The sequence below is a fragment of the Prunus avium genome, chromosome 2, assembly GCF_965620075.1.
Source record: "Prunus avium chromosome 2, drPruAviu1.hap1.1, whole genome shotgun sequence".
Taxonomy (NCBI): domain Eukaryota; kingdom Viridiplantae; phylum Streptophyta; class Magnoliopsida; order Rosales; family Rosaceae; genus Prunus; species Prunus avium.
In genome coordinates this window covers 34,896,279-34,919,873 of record NC_142285.1, presented here as the reverse complement: position 1 = coordinate 34,919,873, position 23,595 = coordinate 34,896,279, and the positions used below count along the sequence as shown (strand labels likewise).

Genomic DNA, 23,595 nt, shown 5'->3' with positions numbered 1-23,595 from the left:
TAATAATGTGATATTTGGCTGTGTGATTGTATGTCACTTAATTTAATTATATCAATTTCCTGTAAAAAGGTTTATGTCCTTATTGAGTTGTGGTTTCGCTCACCCCCTAATAGATTTTGCAGGTATTGAACCTGAAATCTAAAGCTTGTGATGATTTTGACATATCTATAGAGTTTATTGTGTACATAGCTTGTGGATGAATAATGAGCTACTCTATTAGTGAACTCTTGAATAGTTCTAACTTGTAAAATAATGTAAAATTTTTAAAATTTTAGATGTTGTTGTTTCCGCTGAATATTCTATGTGAAATATTTATTTTATTTATTTAAATGTTTCTTCACATTTTCGTTATAATTTTTATTAAATTCTATAATTAAGGTGTGAATCACGTCTTAACCTAAAGTTACGTAAATCCGTAGGTTGTAGCGTGACATTCAGCCTATGTGCTAGCTCTAGTGTGTGCATCTAATTGATGGTTTAGAAAAATAATTAAGGTTTGATTGTGTTTTTAATTTCCTTTTCAACGTATACCATGGTAGTTTTTGCCCGTTATAATGACTAATTGGGTGCTGATTAATGCAGCCCTGAAAAGTTTTTTGTGATTAAGATCAATGTTCTATATTTGTAGGTTGTCCAATTAAATTGGACAACTTAACCCTAGCTAGAATATTGATATTTTGAATCAGTGCAATGACTTGGATATATGTGTAATTAATTCAAGTGATGAACTGCTTAATTAGAGAGTGATTAAAATATTAAGTTTGGCCGCGTAGGATTAATTTGGCACTTTGTCAACCACTATTTTGTTTATAAAATTGTATATCCAAGGCATGCGCATACATGCTGTGTGACTTTGGAAGCTGAACTATATATAATCTATTATCCGATAAATTATAGAATATTATGTTAGTATGGACACGTACCAGTACACAATACACGTGTTATTCTCTAATGGGTTTCTTTAATTAGCTAGCTAAATTAGATTAAGTTAGATTAGATGAATTAGTGATGGATAAAGGCCAATACGTGACATCATAGCCATATGTTGGATCTGTTGGGTAGGCATTAAGCAGGACAATACAAACCGATTAATCATGGCCATACATCATCATCGTCATACATTAATAAAAATATTTTTACATAATTTATGATGATAATGCTGCATGTTTAATTGATGACTCAATTTGAGAAAACTCCAAGTAACAATGACTCATTGCATATTGTTAAAACAGATTATATCATATTAATCAAAAAGCTTAATTATATATTATGATACAAATAATGGGTATGTGACAGCTCCCGCACCATATTTTAATTATTCCAAACTGTCCAGTTGGATGCCACGAGTAAGTTCTTATGGCTCGAGGTTGTGGATATGCCTTGCCGTTGGTGATGAGAGTAGCCAATCTCTCTCTAAACTTTTTTTTTTAATCAAAAAAATAAAATAAAATAAAACTGTCACTATACATACGTGTATAAATATGTTTCGTTTTTATTGTTACAAAGGTCAGAAATTTTCACCTAATTAATTTAAGTGGTGGAAGGTGAAGGATATTTGGCATATGGTATAAATATTTGTTGGGTTTCATTTGGGTTGATGGTGAACCAAAGTGGAACGTAAATCCGAGGTCATTTTCATAGGTGAGCCGGGGTAGGGACATGTATTTATTTGTGTTTGATTTTGTTTCTGAACCGAAAGTGCTTTTCCTTCATGTTTCAGTACACCTATCCATTGATGGCTTTAAGATCCATTATTTAGACTAAAAGAGTCCATGCAGTCACGTCTATTTTGCCACATGCTCTCATTGCTCCACCTCCACAAAATCCAACCTTATTAATTGTGTGTTAACCTTTTCTAGCCGTCCAACTGAGTGTTGTTGTTTTCTTTGTGATGGTGAAACTATACCCAAATGGATTCTCTGCTTATTTTAGCATTGATATCTTCTTTGACACGACTCGTTTAATAAACATATTACATATGTATTTTAGCAGGTTGATGAGTTGACTCAAAATTCACCTATTTATTAAACAAATTTAATTAAGTGAATTGATCCACTAATTTTCCGTGCAGATTTCGAATTGTTTAACAAGTCGTATCGAAAATTACCACGCCACAAGATGTCCGGGATTCCTCACGTGACTTTGTGAGTGTGCTTATCTATCATGAGTTTTAATGTATGAGAATTTAAAATTCCATAATACAAACACTATTAGAAAACTTCATTATAAGTCCCCGGATATAATGTATGTCAAAAGAAACAAAGAATGGCGAGTGGGGAAATGAGTTATTGCACATATATTGTATATTTTCTTTTGTTTGGAAAATAGTTATTGCACAAAAAATATAGAGATATTTAGTCAAATACCTATTCTTAGCACTAAAACTATAAATAAACCTTATACCATTTAATTTCTATGAACAAACCCAAAAAATGACAGTTAGCCCTATTGAATTTAATTTTGATTATTAAATTACTTTAATACCCTATTGAGTGTTTTGGGCTTTTTAAATAGGTTTTGGAGTTGAGTTTGTTTTAAGAAATCAATGGTAGTTTTGTAATTTAAAAGAAATTAAAAGCATTCTTGTTATGTTGTAAATGGACTTTGGGTGTGTTTCTAAAGTTCATTTCATATATGGTTTTTTTTATAATTTGAGTTCCTATATTAAGTATAATAGTTAATCTCCCAAAAATATATTATGCAAAAACCAACTTATATGTAGAAATATAATGGGAATAATTGTAAGTACACTATTTGTAAGAATCATTGACGTACGATGGACACAATATTGTTTCCAGCTACAACAATTTTACTGTACATTCTGAGTCACTGATGATAAGGCTGGCTGGTCTTGGTCCTTTACATCCAAAATATATATATGGTTATTGTTTATGCGTAAGATAAGTATCGATATGAGGATGATGGTTGTCAATTTCACAAAGATTAGGACAACAATTTTTTGGAGGAAATCGAACTCTTAATGTATACAACACTTGACAACTTAATTCTTCTCGTGAAAAAGACATCGACTAGTGTAATAGTCACGATTAAGTGTCATTTGATTCGTATATAACGATGAAAGTAATTCAGTGGCTCAACGAAAGCCAAGTCGTGTAAGTCATTTTCAAATGGATTTAATTCTATGAGTTGTTTGTTAGTGTGGTGGGCATTGGACAATAGGTGAGAAAAACAACCAACCCTTGCGTTGGAGGAGTAAGTGAAACGTTAATCACATGTTTAAAAATTAATACTTTGATTTTCAAGTATGTTAATTACTCAATGAGGTAGAAACTTAGAAAAGCAGCCATTTCCATTGAACCTAGAGGCCCTCTTTATTTCTTTGGGTTGAAGCCTTCAGCCATCCTCAATTCCTCTAGAAAATGTAAACCACCCACAGAAAATGGTTGGCACGAGAGTTGAAAAGACCAGATCCATTGCAACAAATATTTTGCTTTGAAATATGGTCTTCAATCTTTGGTTGCCTTCAAAACACACTTCCAGGAATGTTCAGAGTTCAGTATATGTATATGGGCATTTTCTATTTTATATATCTTTCATAATTTAATAATTATTTGTCAGAGGAATATTTGTACGGCCATACAGTCCAGTCCTGTGCATATACATTTTGCCACTTTATAGGATGACAACTGGTAGAAAGAATAAAATTATGCTTAATGTCACATGCCTCTCGTTTAGTATATGAGTTATTGCAAATTATTAATTAAGCTCATCATGTGGGTTTCAGAGACAATGAGAAAATACTTCCTTCATTCCCTCGTAAGAGCATCACGATGGTTGTTTAGTAGTTCAATTTATTGAACTATTTTAATTTTTATTGAATTGAACTACAGTTTTACTTGCAATAGTACAGTTCAATAGCTTCATATCAATAGTTATATATTCTTTTTTTTTTTTTTGCATACTTAAATAAAATAAAATAGATAAATTTAATAACACTAAAAATTGCATCCTTGAAATATTCTCAAAGAGATCTTGAAAAAAAGACCAATTTTGAATATATTTATAAAAAAAATTATTAATTATTGTATTTTTTTCTATTGCATTGAACTATTGAACAATCATTGCATAATGAATTAATTGTTGTACTTTTTCTATTTTTAATTAGAATTTGGGTCACATGGTTAGCCTATTGCAATTGCAATAGAGGATTCATCACATAGCACTCTTTGTTGCAATTGCATATATTGCAATGAACTAAATCACACCATTGCAAGTGAGATTTTACTGTTTTAGTTCAATTTAATGCAATAAAATTGCATTGATCCTAACCATTGTAGATGCTTATAAACTCTTGCATTTATGCCAATGACAGCATGATATGTGTATATATTGTTGATTATTTTTGCACATATGGTAAATCGTGGTAAATTTGTGATTTGCATAAAAGAGGAGTATTAATAAGGACAATTCCAAATGTATCCTTATATATATTCCCCAAATAATACTAGAAACAATTCCAAATGTTAATTATTTACCCTTGGAAGCTTGTTGAATTGCCTTGGCTTAAAATTGAAGCAACCAAACAGTGAATCTGCATCACCTAAACCAGAAATGGAACTTGAGAAGCTTATTTTATTTCATAAAATTTTAAAAAAAGTAAAAACTAGTGGCTGGAAGAGCTTGAAAATGTTCTCCAAACAATCAAACCAACCATGATTCTTGAAGCACAAAACTCCATCAGCTAACTTCTACTGTCCAATTAAGTGGCAGTACACTCACAGAGGCCAACACAAAGGGCAAAGAAAAATGATGGCTAATCTGACCAGTTAATCCATGGGACCAAAAGCCCTGCATCTACCTCATATATAAAAAAAATAGAAAGACAACTCAATGACAGCCACAAAGGTAAGGAAGAGGGCCATGAGGCTTCAGTTCATTTATAACATAAGCTCACACACAAAGACAAAGATACACCTGAAACCAATACAAAGCCAGATGACCCACTGAGAAAATGAGAGTTAACCTTGCTTACAAAGATTAAACCACAAAACAAAGAAAATGATATTTACCATTTTCTTTACCACAGTAAAAAACTTTACCAATTGGTTAGCCCATATCAAAGCTCCAAAGAAAAGCACTTGTGGTGGTACAGACAGACCAGAAGAACTATAAAGAAAATTTAAATACATTTATTTGATCTACACACATTACTAGTGTTTTGAAGATTTCAATGAGGCATGACCATCTATATACAAAGCGCAGCTCCTATTTTCTTGGGTTTGGCCTCCTATCGGCATTCGGAAGATTTCGAGTCCCTAATCTGGGATTTGGGAAAGCTTGGCTTGTTGTTTATAAAATAACACAAGCATTTGGATTCTCTTCCATGCTTTGCACATAGTAATATGTGGTCAGATGGGGGTTGTATGCTTTGTAAGCCTTAACAAGCTCTAAGACAGGATCTGGCTCTTTCTTCTTCTCTTCTTCCTTCTTCTCTTCCTCTTTCTTTGGCTCCTCCTTCTTTGGTTCCTCCTTCTTTGCTTCTTCTTCCTTCTTTGCTTCTTCTTTCTTGGGTTCCTCCTTCTTTGCTTCTTCTTCTTTCTTGGGTTCTTCCTTCTTTGGTTCCTCTTTCTTAGGCTCTACTGCTGGTCCTACTGAGAGTATATCTGTTGGCCAATACTTGCGCAATTTGCTAACCACATTCACCGGGTCGACACTTCCGATCACCGTTAATTTCTTCTCCTTCATGTCCATGGAGATGGAATCAATGCCTACAAATTACAAATTGCAGGATCAAAACAATAAAATGAGAATTGATCTCAACTCTGTTTAATATAAAAAAAACAATTAGTCCATATGGACCATATCTTTTTGGTATTTGAGTTTTGAGTAATACTAGATATACAACCAACTTGCATAGAGCAAACTAGCACCTGCATTAAAAGTCTAAACCTGCAGAAACCAGAGGACATATTGTGTCAAAAATGACCTCATTCATGACGTTTATTTACTTGTTGCCCTTTAGTACACATTTCAAGCCCTGATGAGAATTCAATACAGATTTCTGGTGCAGAGTCTGCGGACCTCTGCAAAACATACTAGCTAGCTAACTGTCGTCTTCCTTGCAATCCATTCACACACAAAAATAGCAGCCTTGGTGAAAAAAATGTTTTAAAAAAAAACCAATTAATAAGAACAAAAAGAAACTCTTGTTTCTTTAGCAAACTAAAAGGAAAGTAGAGAAATCTGAAATGGTTAGGCTTTTATGTGTGTTTTTTTATTTTTTTATTTATCAAAAACATCATTAATTTACTCTAGAAAAAGAAACTTAAATCTAGTAAAATAATGATCTTTGTACCTGAAAGAGTAGAGACTGTTTTCAGGGCCTTCTGCTTGGCTCTGCCATCTTGCAAATCCAACTTCAGTACAAACTTCTGCAAGAACAAACCACCAACACCAAGAGATCTGATTCAGAATCTATAAACAGTGAAGGAACAAAGACATATTCACTAGAAGTATTCTAAATCTGAACAATTCTTTCCATATAGAGACTTATGAGGACCCATCTGATTAAATATTCCTATCAGTGAATTAAACTAAGAAAACTGATACGATTTTGAGCAAAACCCATCAACAAACATGCCTTAAGTTCCCTAAAAAGCAAACAAGAAAAGGGAAAAGAAAAAAAAGAAAAGAGAACCCAAAAGGGAAAACTTGACAGCAGAACAATGAATATTCAGAAATTCAAAGGTGGGAAATTCAGATTCCAGACCTTCATTTCTAATGCTTCCTGTATCAGAGAGATGCAGAGCAAAAACCAGAACTCAGAGCTCAAAACCAAAAATAAAAGGGAAAATAGAGATAATAGCAATTTGCATAAATGGGATGTTGAAAAGAGAGGAAAAGAGAGGCCAAGACGAAATCGAATAATGCTTTGAAAAGGAAAGGATAGAGAGAGAGGGGGGAGGGGGAGGTTTGGACACACTAGGTACCAGAAAATCCGAATCAAAACAAGCAATGCGGAATAGGAAAGAGAAAATTAAGAGGGTAGGAAAAAAATGAAAAAAGCTAGAGAGAGAAAGCTTTTTTGCACGAACGTGTTGAAGAATTGGGTGTGTTAATGTGTAGGTGTAAGCAAGCAGTGAAGCTATTAAGCTAAGCAGCATATGAAGCCAACACAGTCAAATATCCATGGCCCTTTTTCGAGCCTGCTAGTTGAAACTGTATATCTTCATGCATTGCCTATCTATCTCTAGTTTCTGCCCACGCCAAGTTTGGGTGCGTCGAGCTCACTTTTGGCCCTCTAATTAAAGATTTTTCTTTTTTTTTCTTTCTTGCTGTATCAAAATACCCTTTTGTGATATCATTATTATTTCTTGTGAAGATGGATTTTAATGTCATTTCGCGAAAAAAACATGTTTGCTTTTTTCTAAGTTTTGTTGTTCTTCAATGTCATTATGCATGTGAGTTTTGATTTGCTGTTGAAATATTGGAACTTTCTTCTGTATGACTCTTGTATTTTCCATGCCACCTAATCCATTTAGAACTCTGAATTTCATTTTTAACTCTTCTTCAAATTCATTAAGGCTTCCAAATATTCAAAATGGTTATCTCTTTTTAATTCTTCTAATCCATTTAGTTGAGTGTAATTCATACTCGTTGAGCTTTCCTAAAAAGTGCCCCTTAAAGCTAATATATAAAGGTGACGTTGAATTTAGTGCCTTTAAAATTTGAATACATACGTGACGTTCAATATTATGTCGTTCAGATTGTAACGTCAAATTTTTAATACTCATCATCTTAAGCCTTTAACTGACGTTGGGAGAACACCATCTATCTACTTGAATTTATGAAACGTCATGAAAACGACTGTTACGTGGCGTTTTATGGATGTCAACATATTGTCAGACTTTCCATGCCCCTATTAACCACATCTTAAATGCTTTTTTTATATCGTTTTTTCAAGGATATCATAGAAAAGTTATTCGTGTTGCAGTTTTGAGAGGATAAGTATGGGATAACAATGAATAAAATAAAAACTATATTTGACAAGTACCTAACTATGTACGTTTGTATGATTGTGCACATAATTATTTTCCAAAATATTTATGTAATTAGTTATGAGAATTAATTGACCTAATTTTTTATTATTTAGTAAATCATTTTAGCCTTTCTCTTATTTAGACGATCAAATACTTCTAATCTTATGATATAATCATTGATTGACGTTACGCAATACGCACATGAGAAATAACTTTCTTTTGTAGATCGAGGCATCAATATCATTTACACATCTTCAAATTCATTTTACATATCATTAGGGATCAAGTTTGAAACTCAATTTACCATCAAGGGTCCCTACACACCATGTGAGGAAAAGGATTGAGCAACCCCCACTTCCATTTCTCATGTATTGTCGTACAAATGAGAAGAAAAAGAAGAAAATAAAGGGAGGCAATTCCTATTTACCAATTGAGGTGAAAGTACTTAAAACGACAACAGTGAAAATTTACTCAAGCTGTAAAAGGCTGCCACATGATGTCAAATCGCAGCGTTTTGGGTCCCTCTCTCTCCGTTTGAGAATCAAATTTCACTTTCACTTCGACCTCAAACACCTGCAGTTGGATGGCGCGTGGTAAAACCTGGAGGTTGTAACTAACCCAGTCGTCAATTTGGGCCTAGGAGGGCTTGTGGGCCCCTCCACCAACCAGTCCAATGTCAAACTACATCTGCGGGTTTTCACAACATGGGCGGCGACTCATCGTGGCCGTTGATCTAAAATGCCGCCAATATTTCATAGGTCTTCAGATCTCGGGATTCAAAATTCGAATGCCACCATGAACTCACAATCAAATCGAAAAAAACCATATAATAAAATGTTCATTTGAACTTTTTAATTTGTACGGGTTTTTTTATTTAAAGAGTTTTATATGTGAATATTCTTCTTGTTATCTTTTTGAATTATTTATTTTTCAATAGTATTTTTTATATTAAAATATTTTCTCTATCAATGAACATGGGTGAGACTCTGAATTTCTGTAGTTTTTATTATATATATATATATATATATATTATTTTAGTGATATAATACTTGTTCTTCGACATTTTCGACACGGGTTAGATTGTAAGAGCATCTCCCTTACCGATGTCAAATACCAAATATTAAATTTAAATTTGATTGCTGATGTGGCAATTTGATATCCTACACATTTTTACACTGCATCCGATATGTCAAATTAAACTATTATTTTATTATATTTTGGGGTTGATCACAATGCACTGTAAAATAAAATAAAATATTTTTTTGTATAAAAGGGAAATTGTGTTTGAGCACAAGTTTTTTTTTCGGGTTGAAGAAACTGAAATGAAAGAGATATATGTATAAATAAAAATTAAATGAGTAACCTACAATAAGAGGAAAAGAGTACAAGAACAAATTTGTATTTATAAATAAATTATTTAACGGTACATGAAAAAAGTTGAAAAGAGAAAGAAAGAAAACTTTTGTAACGTCAAATCATTCAAGATAAAGAAGGAAAATAATAAATAAAAAGAGATAAGTGAAGTAACAGCGCCCTGTGTCTTAAAAAATAATATAATAATAATTTGATGCTTTGCTTTTGCAACATCAAAAGTAACAAATAGGGCTTCAGTCTTCATTATACATAAGTTTTGACAATTCGATTGAAATGATGTGAGGAGTTATTTCTAGTCGTTAAATGTCTACGTGACACTTTTTATACATCGGTTGAAAATGCTATTAGACCTTTTTTTTTTCTTTTTAAATCCTAATTATCAGAATTACATTATTCATAAAAAATAAAAGATGTGGATTGACAATTTTGCAACTTATTTTCACTTCCAAACTCTTAAAGATGATTCTGCGGATTCAACAATTAAAGAGATCCAACTGGTTACCGGACCACACAAAAAAGGCATTAGTCGTCATACACTATTGCATGACGATAACATCAACCCGAATTTTCCAGAACGAACAGAATAATATAATATAACAACCTATCGCTTGAAAAAAGTTATAATTACAATAATAGAGAAAGAAATAATGGCTCTATTTTTCGTCATTTATTCAAATCAAACATAGAGCCCATCGTTGAATAAAACAGAGCCCATCACCAGTTGCAGGATAGAACCAATCATGTTGCATCTTTTTAGGGATCCGCATAGAAACAAATATATATATATATATATATAGAGTTTTCGTTAAAAGATTCCTCAAATAAATTTATTTGAGAGATACAGTTATAAGGTCCACTTTGTATTTTCGTATATTTTCGTTATTTTTGTAGAGATGATATTTGATAAATATACACAAAATAGATGGTTTGAATTAGTAAAACACAATACGAAGTGAGCCCTATAAAAGTGTCCCTTAAATAAGCTTATTTGAGAAATCACTCAATTGAAATTATATATATATTTATACTGAATGTAAATTAGGCCACTTAATCAAGACAATGTGTTCGCCTCTTGCAACAAACTCGATTCCCCTCCATCTACGTTGAAGAGAAAAAAATAATTATATATGACAATTAAATAATAACAAAAATTGAGGGCCACGCATAACAAACAAGGTGCTTAGAGTTAGGGGTAGGACCAAAATAATATCATGATTACTCGCATGACTACTTTCGGCAGGTAAAAAGAAGAAGGCCCGGAGGATAGATACTGGCCATCCGAACCCTATTATACCTGTCAATCCCGTAATGTTTATGCATGCGTTTATTTGATTGAAATATTATAGTTTACTTTTTGTTTTTATATATAAAGAGGTATATATATATAGAAATTCTTTTATGCAGACATTCGGACATTATTATCGTACGGGCGCCTTTTTTTGTACTATCCCTTCCTGCTTTCCTATATGTTTACAATAACATCCAATAACGTGCGGACATCCGGATATATATATACATGTATTAATTTGTGGCTTGGATTGTTTAAACAATTTAATAACATGACGTGCGTACACTGTGCTTTACACTTGAATGCAAGTAACGCTTATTTTTTTATGAGAGCACAAATAGTGTTTTTCCTTTTCTTTTTTATGAGAGCACAAACTTTTTTAAAGGATTGTCGTAAGACGAGTTAATTAGAATCTCATTCTTGTTCCACTATTAGTTAACCATCATTTCGGCATTATTCTTTTGCTAATTACTCTCTTAAGGTTGCCTCAACTTTTGTAGCTTTTATAATTTTCTCTGTGTTTGCTTTGCTTGGGTGACATTGATATGTACGAATCTTTTTTGCTTTCAAATCCGCCATAAAAGTTTGACACGATGAGGTGAGGTCCCCGGCCAGATGGAAGACATGCAAGGCTCCAAATTATTTTCACTACTACATTAACATCGTCATGTTCCTTGGTGGTTTAGTTACATTGAATATATCAGACGTAATGTGAGTTAGACCAGTTGAATAGGACAATGAGCTTATCCTCATGCATTCAAATTCGACTCCCTCTCATCATAATTTTTTTTATTTTTTATGAGACCATAGATTATATTACTTTAAAGTAATTTAGACCATCACTTGCAAAAAAAAAAAAAAAAAAAAAAAAAGCCTAACCCTCAGTATACACTACAGTTCCGCTCTCTGGTGGTTCATTCATGTTTCGGCTCATTTTTCTTGGGCTTTGTTCCAAATGAGCTTTCCAGTTCTGGGTTTCCCAATTACTTTGAGAAACCTGGTCCAATGGGGCCTGGCATGCAAACTTTCCTTTCACCAAGGCACTGCCTATTTGTTTATTTATTATTAATTTTTACTATCAAAGCGATAAATTACTTTAAATTAAACTAGTATATAAGAAAGGAGATTCGAACATTGGTGCAAAAGAGGTAGTCCACTGCCCTGGCCAACTGGCCTAACCCACATTTGCTTTTATATTTTATTTTTAATTCAAAACATCATAAAATGACTCTTTTCCTTAAATAAATGACCTATATTTGCTTCTTTCTTTCTTTTTTTTTTTTTTTTTTTTTTTCATGAAATTGGAATTTAAGAAATTCTTGCCACTTTTATTGAAAGAAAATGTGAAGATTAATTATGCTAAATGTGGGAACCGAATTTTAACAAAACCCAATGTCAAATATTTCATTCCATTTGGGGATTATTTGATTTGAGGATTCTTGCCTTGAATTAGGGATTTAATAATCATCAAATCCCTAATTTATTTAAATATCCTAAAATCAGGAAAAATAATTCATTTCCCAACAAGTATTTTTTTCCCCAAACCCTATCCCTAAGAGGCTCTATAAATATGAGGCTATGCAAGGCATGAGGTAAGCCATTCTAAGCTCTCAAATTACTGCAAAAATTCCCCTCCTTGCTGCCACATCTCTCTCTCTCTCTCTCTCTCTCTTACACAAGGCTCAGGCCACCATACATGGCTCCGACTACCCAGTTCTTATCTTAGAGAAATCTCCGTATCCTTTTTTAGCTATTGTTTTACCTAGATTCAATCGAACTAACTTAGGCTTCAAAGGGCCTTTGCCCAACACCCCTCGGGTGTGGTCTTTCTATTCCGATTGGTTTCGTAGGGAGAAAGAGTTCGGGGAAGGAGAAAAGGAAACCTATTGATCAAATATTCTAAGGGACGAAAATCGCTCCACAAATTGGTGCTTTAATTGAGAGCACCAATTTGTGGGAGCGATTTTCGTCCCTAAGAATATTCGTCAAACTTTGGTGTAGCCATATATTTATAGAAGCCTAGGGTTTGAGAAGAATAATTCTACAGATGGAAATGAATTATTCTTCCTCAATTTGGAGAGATTGATTTAATTAGGAATTTGATTAAAATCAAATCCCTGATTAGGGTAAGAATCAAATAATTTCTAATTTGGTCAAATTCCCAAATTTCTAGGATCCGTAGATATTTTGCTTCCACACTAAGACATGATTTTTTTTTTTGTTGATTGCATCATCTTTTGTCATTACAAAAATTATTCTTCTCACAAATATGGATTGATCAGGACAATGAGCCTACTTTCTTACATCCAAATTCGAATCTTTGTCCTTATAAATTAGATTAGTTTTTTTTCTCTGAAAAATTAGATTAGTTTGGACATCCAAATAAGAAGAATTTTTTTTAAAGAACTAATGCTATGAAAATATTTACATGAATAGATTGTTGTCGTTATCAAAAAAGAAAAGATTTAGGGTCCGTCTGATAACGTTTTCGGATAGTGTTTTTTGAGAATATTTTCAGAGAATGAAAACAAGAAAACGAATTTGTATTTTCAGGAAATGAAAATGTATCTGATAGATTAATTAGAAAACATCTTCAGAAAATAAAAACAATGAAAACGTGTCTGGTAATACAATTTGAAATAATAATATGTGAGTTATTTTTATAAAAACGTTTTCCACGACTTGTTTCCATTTTATGAAAACATTCTCAGTATTTTTCTGTGTTTGGGCCACCTAATGTGTTTTTATCTCATTTTTGTTTTCTGAAAATGAAAATAATCTCTTAAAACGTTACGGAACAGGTTGTGTCTAGCTTTAGTTGTTCACTGTTGAAAGAAGAAAAAGGACAAAGGCTGTTTCACTTGTTTTTCGTAGAGCCCAAAACGACGACGCGTGTCTCAAATGGTTGACCCCGTCTGCAAACCGACGACGAGAAAAAATATCTCCAACCAACACATCAGCCGTTCCGCAACACTCCGCATGAAAAAATCCAAATCCACCATGTTACGTTGTTTTTTCCCACACATCCAAAAAACCCCCCCCAAAAAAAAACCTCTCTCTTTCTCCGTTTCTCCGTTTCTCCGTTTGTAAATCTTTCGTTACCAAAACCCTGTTTTCCGCAACCAACCTCTTCGTTTTCGCTGCTTTCCCAAAACGTGGATCACCAGAGCTTGTCTTCCATGCCTCCTAAGCTTTAATCTCCCACAAGACAAAATACCGAAAAATTAAATTAACGAGGAGAAATTGCTTCGCTTTTGTTTTTCTTCTTTCAAAACCCTAATTTCCGACATCTGATTATCCGATTTCGATTGTGAATTAGGGTTTTTATGGAGCAGCATGACAAGGACTCGTCTGCGGTGGCCATGTCCAAGACCCCCAATTCGATCCAAAATTCGATTCAGGTTCTAAACGGGCCGTCCTTGGCCCACTCCGCCTGGTTCGAAATCCGATTGTTCTACGTCCGGGTCGCGCCGTGCGTGATCGATAGTGTCCCCGACCACCTCACGCTCCGCCACCTCCGCCGAGAAATTGGCGTATCGCTTGAAATCAACGGGGCCAAAGTTCCGGCTTCGGACTCGGCCTCGCTCACGCTCCGGCGCGATCGGGTTGACAAGGAATCGTCGGAGGTCACGTATGTGAGCACCGACAGCGTTCGGGTCACCGGCCCGGTCGAATTCGAGGTGTATGAGAACAATGACATGGTTCTGTGTGGGTCTCTGGAGCGAATGGAGGGTGTTTGGCTCAATGGAAATGCGGGGGGATTGAAGAATGATTCGAAAACGGGTTGGAGTATGGATTGCTATATGGCTGCGTCGATCAATTCGGGTTCTTCCGCGTTTTTTAGGCCGAAACTCGGACTTTCCTCGCCGTCCATCGAGGTTTATATCGCCGGATGTTGCTCCGGCGTGCCGGTCATTTTGACAAAGACGATACAGATTAGCCCGAGGCGGAAGGGCACCCGACATGCCATGCTGGATGCCATTCCAGAGGATGAGGAGGTTGGGAAGGAGCACGGCAAGAGCTGTAATGGGTTGGTTCGCCATCGGAAAGTTCAGGTATTGAAACGTTGTCATTGATTTTGCCGAAATTTGTGTTGGCTATTTTTTAATTGAACATGGTTTTGATAATTGTTCATAGTCACATTGTGATTTTGTGAGGATTTGGCCTGGTAATAGTAAAGAGTTTGTATCTCTGATGAAATTCATGTAAATTTTTGTGGCTATGGACGCACAATTAGTTGGGGCTTTCTTGCATTTGGTTATTTTAGATAGGAATATGTTTTTGCCAGTATAGCAACATGTGTAAGAGTCACTCTGTAGCCTAAGACCCTGTGTTCAACTATGCCTTTGGTTGGAATTATAATATTTTGCAGTTCTATAAGATGCTCCATGAATCCTTGTTTTTGTCAAAATATACTTATTAATATTTCTATTAAGTGGAATGATAGTGCAACCCACTATTTCAACGAGGGACTGATGCTATATCTACATTCTAGATAGATGTTGTTGATCATAAGTTTAATTTATTGCTCCAATATTTGATCCACTACTCTTTCCAAACCTGTAGGTTTATATCTAAGAAATGATTTATGGTACATAGAAAACCATCCATTCTGTGGTTTTATAGGGAAGGGAGAAGGGATTGCCTAATTTTATTTTATTATTATTTATTTTAGCTGTTGAGGTCTCTGTTGGGAAGGAAATGTTTGTTGTTTTTTGGATACCTTTCTGTGTTGGGATTTGCTTCTTCAACAAATGCAATAACCACTGCTGCAATGGAAAAGTTCCGCAAACTAGATCAATTCAGGGCTTTCTAAGTTCATTGACAGCCTAGGGCCCTTTGCTTTTTCATTCTACTTTTTATTTTTTGGTGGGACATATGCATATAAAACTTATAGTGCATTGGTGGCTTGCTTATTAGCTAGTTAGCTTCATTTCTGCAACGCATTGATCAAAAGATATGCTCTTTTTGGGGGGCTTTCCTAAAAATGTTGATTTTTGAAGCTAGTTTTGGTACTTAATTTTCCTGCCTTCATTATCACTTTGGTTAGATAACCCAGCCTTTGAACTGGAGGAAAGAAGCATAATTATCTTCTGTTGTTTTAACTTTTAACTGACTTAGAGTCCTTGATTGGGTGGGCCTATGCAGATCACAGAACCTGAAATCGATGAGTATGAGTCAGAAGGGAAAATTGGACATCATTTCTACTCTGATGACATGTACACTGGTGAAGATGGCCAACTCACATGGTTTAATGCTGGTGTTAGAGTTGGTGTTGGAATTGGCCTCGGGATGTGCCTTGGGATAGGGATTGGTGTTGGACTGCTCATGCGTTCCTATCAAGCGACTACCAGTAATTTCAGGAGGAGGTTTCTCTGAAGTGGATAATTGGGAATGCCTTTGGTGAAATCAAGGGGAAACAGGAATAATGAAATATTTAAAGATTGTGGAAGAGGAAGTGAGAACGGCATAAAATCGGTAATATAAATATGTTGAGCACGAGATTTTGTAGTTGGATTGGAAGTTTTGTACAGTTGTTTCTGTTTAATAGTTTTATGTTTACATAAAGCTTTTTCAAAGGATGCCAAAGTTCTTCATTTCACTCCTAAGGCTGGTTACTGGACCACTGAAATGTTGTTTGAATGAAACATAGACACCGTCACAGTGCGGATTTGCCTCGGTCCTTTTGAAACAGTTTAGCCTTCAGAGACAAGAAAATACAATAAAGTTTGAAGATCTGATGGAGCTGTAGGTAAAATAACATGACTTGTCTAGCGGCCGGCATAAGCTTGTATGAGGTTCGACTCTACTTTGATGAAGATGCATGTATTTGTCTATTTTTTCATATGTTGTAGAAAGTTTTGCTGTCTTTGGAGTTCGTTGGGAAGTTCATAATGTGGATGTTTTTGTAGATAGTGCACTGTTTCTTCACTTGTTTTGAATTGTAATGTTTTTTCTTTTTCTCACTCCTCTATTCTATTCAATAAAATTCAGTGCGAGCAAGCAGTGGGCATGCCGTTGATGAAGTAATGATATAATTTCCTATTGTCCTGTAGATAGATGCACATATTTTGATCTCATATGTCATTCAAGAGCAGTTCTTGTTACACAATCGCATGATCAACACTTAAACATGTAAATATGGGGAGGAGTTGTATACAACAGTTGTACGTAAATCTTTTTCGCCCCGGGTTTGTTTAATTCCACAAAAGTAACTAAGGAATTGATTTAGAGAAAGTCAATGACATTTATTGAAAATGAGATTATGCATTTATAGTTAGCAGGTGAATGCGTTCTTGTATCACCTATCCCACAAACCAAGGTTTTGTGATAACCCTCTTAGCCCCATCATGAACATGAGAAAAACTTGCATTTCTTGGTTTCATTTCATATCCTCTGTTTCTATTTCTCTTATCACGTGACTCGACTCTCATATGATATGAGAGAGACCGGAACAAATATGAAACCGTTGTGGGTAAGTAATCCATTTTTGCATACAGATACATGTAGCGTAAAATTTGGAGAACATTTATATGTCAAGTGCTAAAATGATCTATTCCCATATAGAAAACTGTTGGAACTTGCAATGACAACCATCATATTCATATTCATTCAGTTGGACCTGCCAATTGCCGAATATGTAGCAGCAGCCAAATCATAATCCTCCGCAAGCTAATATGAAACTCGTATAAAATAATAAAAACATCAAATGGAAAGCAAATATGATATATAAGGGCATATCCGCATATATTCAATATCCATAAGCCTCCATGACCATGACATTTTAAAGTGCTGCTGGCCGTGGTACGTAGAGTACTAGATACTAAAGAAGCAGAAAAAAAACCCACCTAAAAAAAGTGGGGATATGGACGGAATTATGTAAAATGACAAGGGTATGTGATGAGTAAACAGAGCGGCAGAGCCGAAGACGACTAGGGGGCACTGGATCTCAGCACTGGACACTTGAATTGAAGCTCTCAACTCTCTCCAGCAAAGCAATGGAAGCCCTCCCCAATCTTAACCCCCAGAAATGCCCAAAATTACAATCATAAACCCTAACCCGCCACCACCAACCCAAACGATGAGCGCCAGCACCGGTCTCAGATCCCCTGCGACAATCCCCCACCGTAGCAGCCCAACGACCTCACCCTCATCGCTCCCCTTGGTCGTCACTCTCAACTGCATCGATGACTTCGCCATGGAGCAAGACTCCTTGTCCGGCGTAGCCGCCGTCGAGCACGTGCCTCTCAGTCGCCTCGCCGACGGAAGGATCGAGTCGGCATCCGCCGTGCTCCTACAGTCCCTTGCCTACCTCCCGCGCGCCGCCCAGCGCCGCCTGCGGCCCTACCAGCTCATCCTCTGCCTCGGCTCCGCCGACCGCGCCGTCGATTCTGCCTTGGCCGCCGACCTCGGGCTCCGGCTTGTCCACGTAGATACATCGCGCGCCGAGGAGATCGCCGACACGGTCATGGCGCTCTTCCTGGGCTTGCTGCGCCGGACGCACATGCTCTCCCGCCACGCACTCTCGGCTTCAGGGTGGCTTGGTTCGATCCAGCCGCTGTGCCGTGGGATGAGAAGGTGTCGTGGCTTGGTTTTGGGGATTATCGGTAGATCTGCGTCGGCGAGGTCTCTGGCTACGAGGAGCTTGGCTTTCAAAATGAGTGTGCTCTATTTCGATGTTCAAGATGTAGAGGTACCATTTCGATCATATTTACCTCTCTCTCTGTCTTTCATAATTGGGTTGCAGTTGATGTTTAGTAGCTCAAAATGTGCTTCATTTTGAAGTTTGTGAATCGAATAAGGTTGAGTGGTTTAACACGGAGTATCTAAAATGTGAAATATGTAACATTTGAATGTGCCTTCATAGTTCATATTAATTTTTTCGAGAGACAATGTTCTTCTTATGCTTACTGAAGCATAGTTTGATGGAAATGTGGTAGAATTTATGTTTGTGCTGTCCTAATCTATGTTCTGAGCTTAAAATGTATTCAGATGGGAAAAAAAAGATTACATATATTCATTGTGATGTTTCAAGCTTAAAGTGCGCTTCTTTAATATTTATTTTGGGACGGATTTGGGTATGTCTTATCGGAGTAGAATGCATTACTTGTGGAAACTTAAGAAATTTTGGACTTTTTTATTGGGTGTTTTGGCTGCTGTGTAGTACTTGCTACTAGTCTCAAATTCATATGAATTCTGAAAAGTAATTTTTTTTAGTATCTTTAAATATTTTTCACTGTATATTCGTCAAAATTTAAGTGACCTGTGAACTTTATGAAACTTTAAATGGAAATAAACTTGTTTTTTCCACTTTCATTGATGGTAATTGAATAAGATTGACATTGTGTATTTTCTAGTTTCAAACTACCTTTTGCGTCTCACATTTGATTCTTAAGGTTGAATTTTTTTTTCTTTAAACTTTTTGCCTGAAACATGATATCTCAGGTGAACGGAAAAGTGAGCAGGTCTTCTATAAGCTTTCCTTCTGCAGCCCGAAGAATGGATACTCTTAATGATTTACTGGCTGCAAGTGACCTTGTCTCACTTCACTGTTCTCTGACAAATGAAACAGTTCAGATTCTCAATGCTGAATGTTTACAGCACGTAAAGCCTGGTACATTTATCTTCATTTTGGTCTGTGTTTAAGGAACTTTTTGGTCCCTTATATTTTATATTAGCGTGGAATGATATATAGTTTTCTTGTGCAGGAGCATTTCTTGTAAACACGGGGAGCAGTCAGCTATTGGATGATTGTTTTGTGAAACAGCTTTTGATTGATGGAACCTTAGCTGGGTGTGCTTTGGATGGTGCTGAAGGCCCACAATGGATGGAAGCATGGGTATGCTAACTAGTTATGGGTTATGGACTTGCAAACATAGGCTGTGTCAATTTCTGGGCAAATACATGTGCTTGATTGCTTCAGCATGCTTTTCATTATATCCACTTAGTTTAGTTCCTTTTTTGTTCCATTTCCGGAGTTGTCTCCTGCTTTCTTGTCTTGTTAAAGGGTCTGGACGGGCTCATCTAATAGCTTTGGAGCTCTAATATGTAGATCAAATTTTGATGCAAACTGTCCATGCTGACATGCAAAGTATGTGTCTGTCTGTGGATGTTTTTGTTCTAGCCTTGTACTATATCTTCTCATTGATTGCCACCTCGCCTAATTGTAGGAAGAAAAAATTGTTTCTCATCTCTTATCAGTCTTGGGTGCTTGATATCTGAATTATTGGATGTGGCTTGTGCTTATCAATGTAGAAAAATTGCATTTGCATTGTTAGCAAAACTGTCTTTGAACTGACACATGGCTCTATAGCCCTTGCTATGAAACCACATGGTGTTTGGTGGACATGCGATAACTTAGTGGCATGTGCCCTCTGAAGGGGGGAAGGGGATGGGAATTTTACTTGCTTCTGGATGATCGTATATTCTGATAGTATTTTTCTTCTTTCTTCCTCGTTGTATATTATGGCTACCCATATATGAGTGGTGCATTCCTGGAACATCAAAATTTGATATATCAGGGTGATGCTAAGATATCTTGTCATGGGTGTACTTCAGGTAAAGGAGATGCCCAATGTGTTGATTCTTCCACACAGTGCAGATTATAGTGAAGAAGTATGGTTGGAAATAAGGGAGAAAGCTATCTCCATATTGCAGTCATTCTTCTTTGATGGGATTGTTCCAAAAAATGCTGTATCAGATGAGGAGGATGAAAGTGAAATAGGTGATGAAAATGAAGGGTCAGATAAACTGGACAGAGAAAGTAGCTTGCAGCTATCCGTTGTTGAGCAACCAACTGAAGTCATTCATGCAAGTCCAGAAAGCTCTCAGAAGAAAGAAGCTAATCAATCCAAGGAGTCTCCTAGCCAGCACCAAGGTTCAGGTTTGTCTCAAAGTACTGCCACTCGATCTGATGGAAGACGAGGCAGAGCAGGTAAGAAAGCCAAAAAGAGGCACGCACATCAAAAATCCAGGCAAAAATCCGATGACCCTTCACAAGAAAAAGAAAGTACCTCGCAGCGGGAAGAAGACACGGCTATGAGTGGCACTGATCAAGCATTAAGCTCCAGCTCTCGGTTTGCCTCCCCAGAAGACTTAAGAAGTAGGAAAACTCCCATAGAATCAATGCAAGAATCTCCTTCCGACAAGCTTGTAAAATCTAGCAGGAGGCTCAGTGGAAAGCCTGGTGAGCTGTTGAAGGATGGGTATGTTGTATCTTTGTATGCAAGAGATCGTCCTGTTCTCCATGTCTCAAGGCAAAGAGTTAGAGGTGGTGGTTGGTTCCTAGATACTATGTCAAATGTAACGAAAAGAGATCCAGCAGCTCAGTTCCTCATTGTTTTAAGAAGCAAGGTTAGCATGCAAGAACTTATTTCTTTTCTTTTGGACCTAAATTGTCACATATTATGCAATCTATGTTGGTTAGTGTGACTGAATTTTTTAATTGCAATCTGATTAGCTGATATGAGAGCATTGATTTCTTATTGTAGGACACAATTGGTTTGCGATCTTTTGCTGCTGGTGGAAAGTTATTGCAGGTAATATTAGTTTACTGTGGTTGAATTCGAACTCCCTAACATTGCTTTATCAACTGTCACTCCAGGAAGTCCTTAACTTTGAATGAGATTACAAATGGATCCTAAAATGCCACAGCTCCTGTTTGGGATTAAAATCAGGTTCCATTTTAACATTGCAGATAAATAGAAGAATGGAATTTGTATTTGCCAGTCACAGTTTTGATGTCTGGGAGAGCTGGATGTTGGAAGGTTCTCTGGAGGAATGTAGGCTGGTTAACTGTAGAAATCCGTTGGTAAGTTCCTTTACTTTATTTGTGTAGTTATATTATATATGTTTTCATGATAAAGTTGGCTCCTTAAGCTTGACCAAACATGTTCCCCCACAAAAGAAGAAGAAATTTGCTCATGGTATTTTGTAGCCATAGATGATTAGATTTGATACTGTAAAAATTTGCCTCTCATTTCTGATTCCATGCTATAATTGTTATCCCATCCTGGATGTGCTAAATTGCGAGGGCTTTGTTTGGCTAGTTAAATTGAGCTTATTATTCAATGTAGAATGATTTTCTGATGATTTGTTTTATATGCCTCGATTGAACATTTTACCGTTATCAATTGCCTTGGTTAATTTTAGTGCATATATTCATTTCATGTGAAGTTCATAAAATAGTTATTATTGTTGGCAATTTCATTCCTCTCACCTTTAGAATTATTCATTGATGCCAAAAAAAAAAATGTAGGCTGTTTTGGAAGTAAGCATCGAGATTCTGGCCACCGTAGGGGAAGATGGGGTTACACGCTGGCTTGATTAGACTCGAACATGAGAGTATAAGAAGCCGAACATTATTATTCTCTTTTTATTTTTTCCCTCTTCTGAGGTTTGTATCATTTTTAAACAGCTTGAAAGTTGTAAAGTTCTTTTTTGTTATTATTTTTGGTTCCCTCCACTTCCATTTTCGGTTTTTCTGATATAATATTATGAGCTAGTAGGGAGATTTGTGTCGTGGGTTTTCAGCCTCCGGATATGAGATGCATGTATTTTATAATGTACAAGGTATAATATCCTTTGGTTTCCTCCAAGGGATGGCGGTTGTATAACTCGTTCCTCAAGGAAGTTCAAGTTTCTGTTGAGTGTTATTTTATGACCTAAATGTGCCTAAGTGCACCAATTTGCAGATTTGGGATGTGCACAAATCATTTCTACCTTCCTGTTAGAATTTCTTTGAATATGTTCAAGACTTGAACAAAACTCATGTTGAAGAGTGGAGATGTTTACCATTTACGAACGAGATCGAGTCCCCAACCTTGCAAATGTAGGGTTTTGTTTACGATTGTAATCACAACACTATCAGGTGTTCAGGTGTTCAGGTGGAATGTCATTCTAGGGGTATCCCAATCTAATCACGTACTGTGATATATTTTAATTTTGTCACGTGTTTGGAATACCGTTGTATGGAAGTTCTTTTAGGGGCGGGACCTTGGAATGCTGTACAATGCTTTTGGCAACTCTATTGTCCGAGGACCGCCAAAGAAGTAATAATGAGCCTCATAATTCAATTGAATTTCCCTTTGCAAATTGTTATAAATGCATAGCCACCAATGGCAATGACCACCTAGCTTTTCCTTTTAATTAATCATGTAGATTGCTTGGGACACTGATAATTCCAATTAAGACGTGATTACATGATTCACTTTTGATTAACTCATATTAAATTAACTAATTAGGTTTTGCTTGTTTAGTACGTGTTCTTTGACTTTGTTTTACCAAAAGGAGTGGGCCAAGATCTTCTTGATTAACAAAGCTGCTGTCGACAAACGCTAGAAGCTCCTTCCCTCCACCTTTCTGCTTTTGTTGGTAGAATATGATAATATTATTATACATTACAGATAACACTTGATGTCATTTCTTAGCCGTTTTTAATTTTTAATTGTCTTTTTACTGTTTAATTCATGTTTTAGCCGCTGAATTGTTCCAAAGTTTAAGATAGATCCAACCACAATTTATGCAGTATTCAATCTCACTGCTATGGTATTTCAATATCTCAATGAGTATAAAAAATATTTAGGATTGACAAACTTTCGTCTGACATGCGACTAAGTATGACATACAATCACTTTCTGATAATTAAATCAGAAAAAATCAAAAATGGTGTACGATACTTTTATGATTATTAGATCATCAACATTTATAGATCTGACGGTTGAGACGTGGTTGTAGTTATATGTCATACATGGTATTAGAGCTTCCAATCTCAAAATCCCTTAAACACATACCTAAAACTTGGCATTCGATGAGTTGGCATTCTTGTCTCAAAATAAGGGTATGCTCCTAAATTGGGGTTAGAGTTTTGGTATGGGTTGTCTGTGAAGTTAGAGGTCTATCCATTTTCAAATGGAATTGTAATGAATGAAAAAA

General features: G+C 35.9%; 3 protein-coding genes across 4 annotated transcripts; 2 read left to right on the top strand and 1 right to left on the bottom strand.

Annotated features, from left to right (window-relative positions):
* Window positions 1–5,128: 5,128 nt before the first annotated feature.
* On the bottom strand, window positions 5,129–7,085 carry LOC110751813 (Heavy metal transport/detoxification superfamily protein). Of its 2 annotated transcripts, XM_021952335.2 has the most exons (3): window positions 6,731–7,085; window positions 6,317–6,392; window positions 5,129–5,729 (listed from the first exon to the last, which is right to left on the bottom strand). In XM_021952335.2, exons 1-3 carry the CDS (start codon window positions 6,734–6,736, stop codon window positions 5,311–5,313), a joined length of 501 nt encoding a protein of 166 aa, XP_021808027.1. In that variant the 5' UTR covers window positions 6,737–7,085; the 3' UTR covers window positions 5,129–5,310. The 2 variants fall into 2 exon arrangements, with proteins under 2 accessions (XP_021808027.1, XP_021808028.1); XM_021952336.2 differs by lacking the exons at window positions 6,317–6,392; window positions 6,731–7,085 and adding an exon at window positions 5,892–6,242.
* A 6,547-nt stretch (window positions 7,086–13,632) lies between these two features.
* Window positions 13,633–16,688, top strand: LOC148296933 (Erythronate-4-phosphate dehydrogenase family protein). The gene is made up of 2 exons (XM_088249678.1): window positions 13,633–14,717; window positions 15,811–16,688. Exons 1-2 carry the CDS (start codon window positions 13,989–13,991, stop codon window positions 16,039–16,041), a joined length of 960 nt encoding a protein of 319 aa, XP_088105804.1. The 5' UTR covers window positions 13,633–13,988; the 3' UTR covers window positions 16,042–16,688.
* A 780-nt stretch (window positions 16,689–17,468) lies between these two features.
* Window positions 17,469–22,110, top strand: AN (NAD(P)-binding Rossmann-fold superfamily protein). Its single transcript, XM_021952272.2, has 7 exons — window positions 17,469–18,355; window positions 19,108–19,276; window positions 19,371–19,501; window positions 20,221–21,015; window positions 21,153–21,200; window positions 21,359–21,472; window positions 21,920–22,110. The coding sequence occupies exons 1-7, from the start codon at window positions 17,693–17,695 to the stop codon at window positions 21,989–21,991; spliced, it is 1,992 nt and encodes a 663-aa protein (XP_021807964.2). The 5' UTR covers window positions 17,469–17,692; the 3' UTR covers window positions 21,992–22,110.
* Window positions 22,111–23,595: the final 1,485 nt, after the last annotated feature.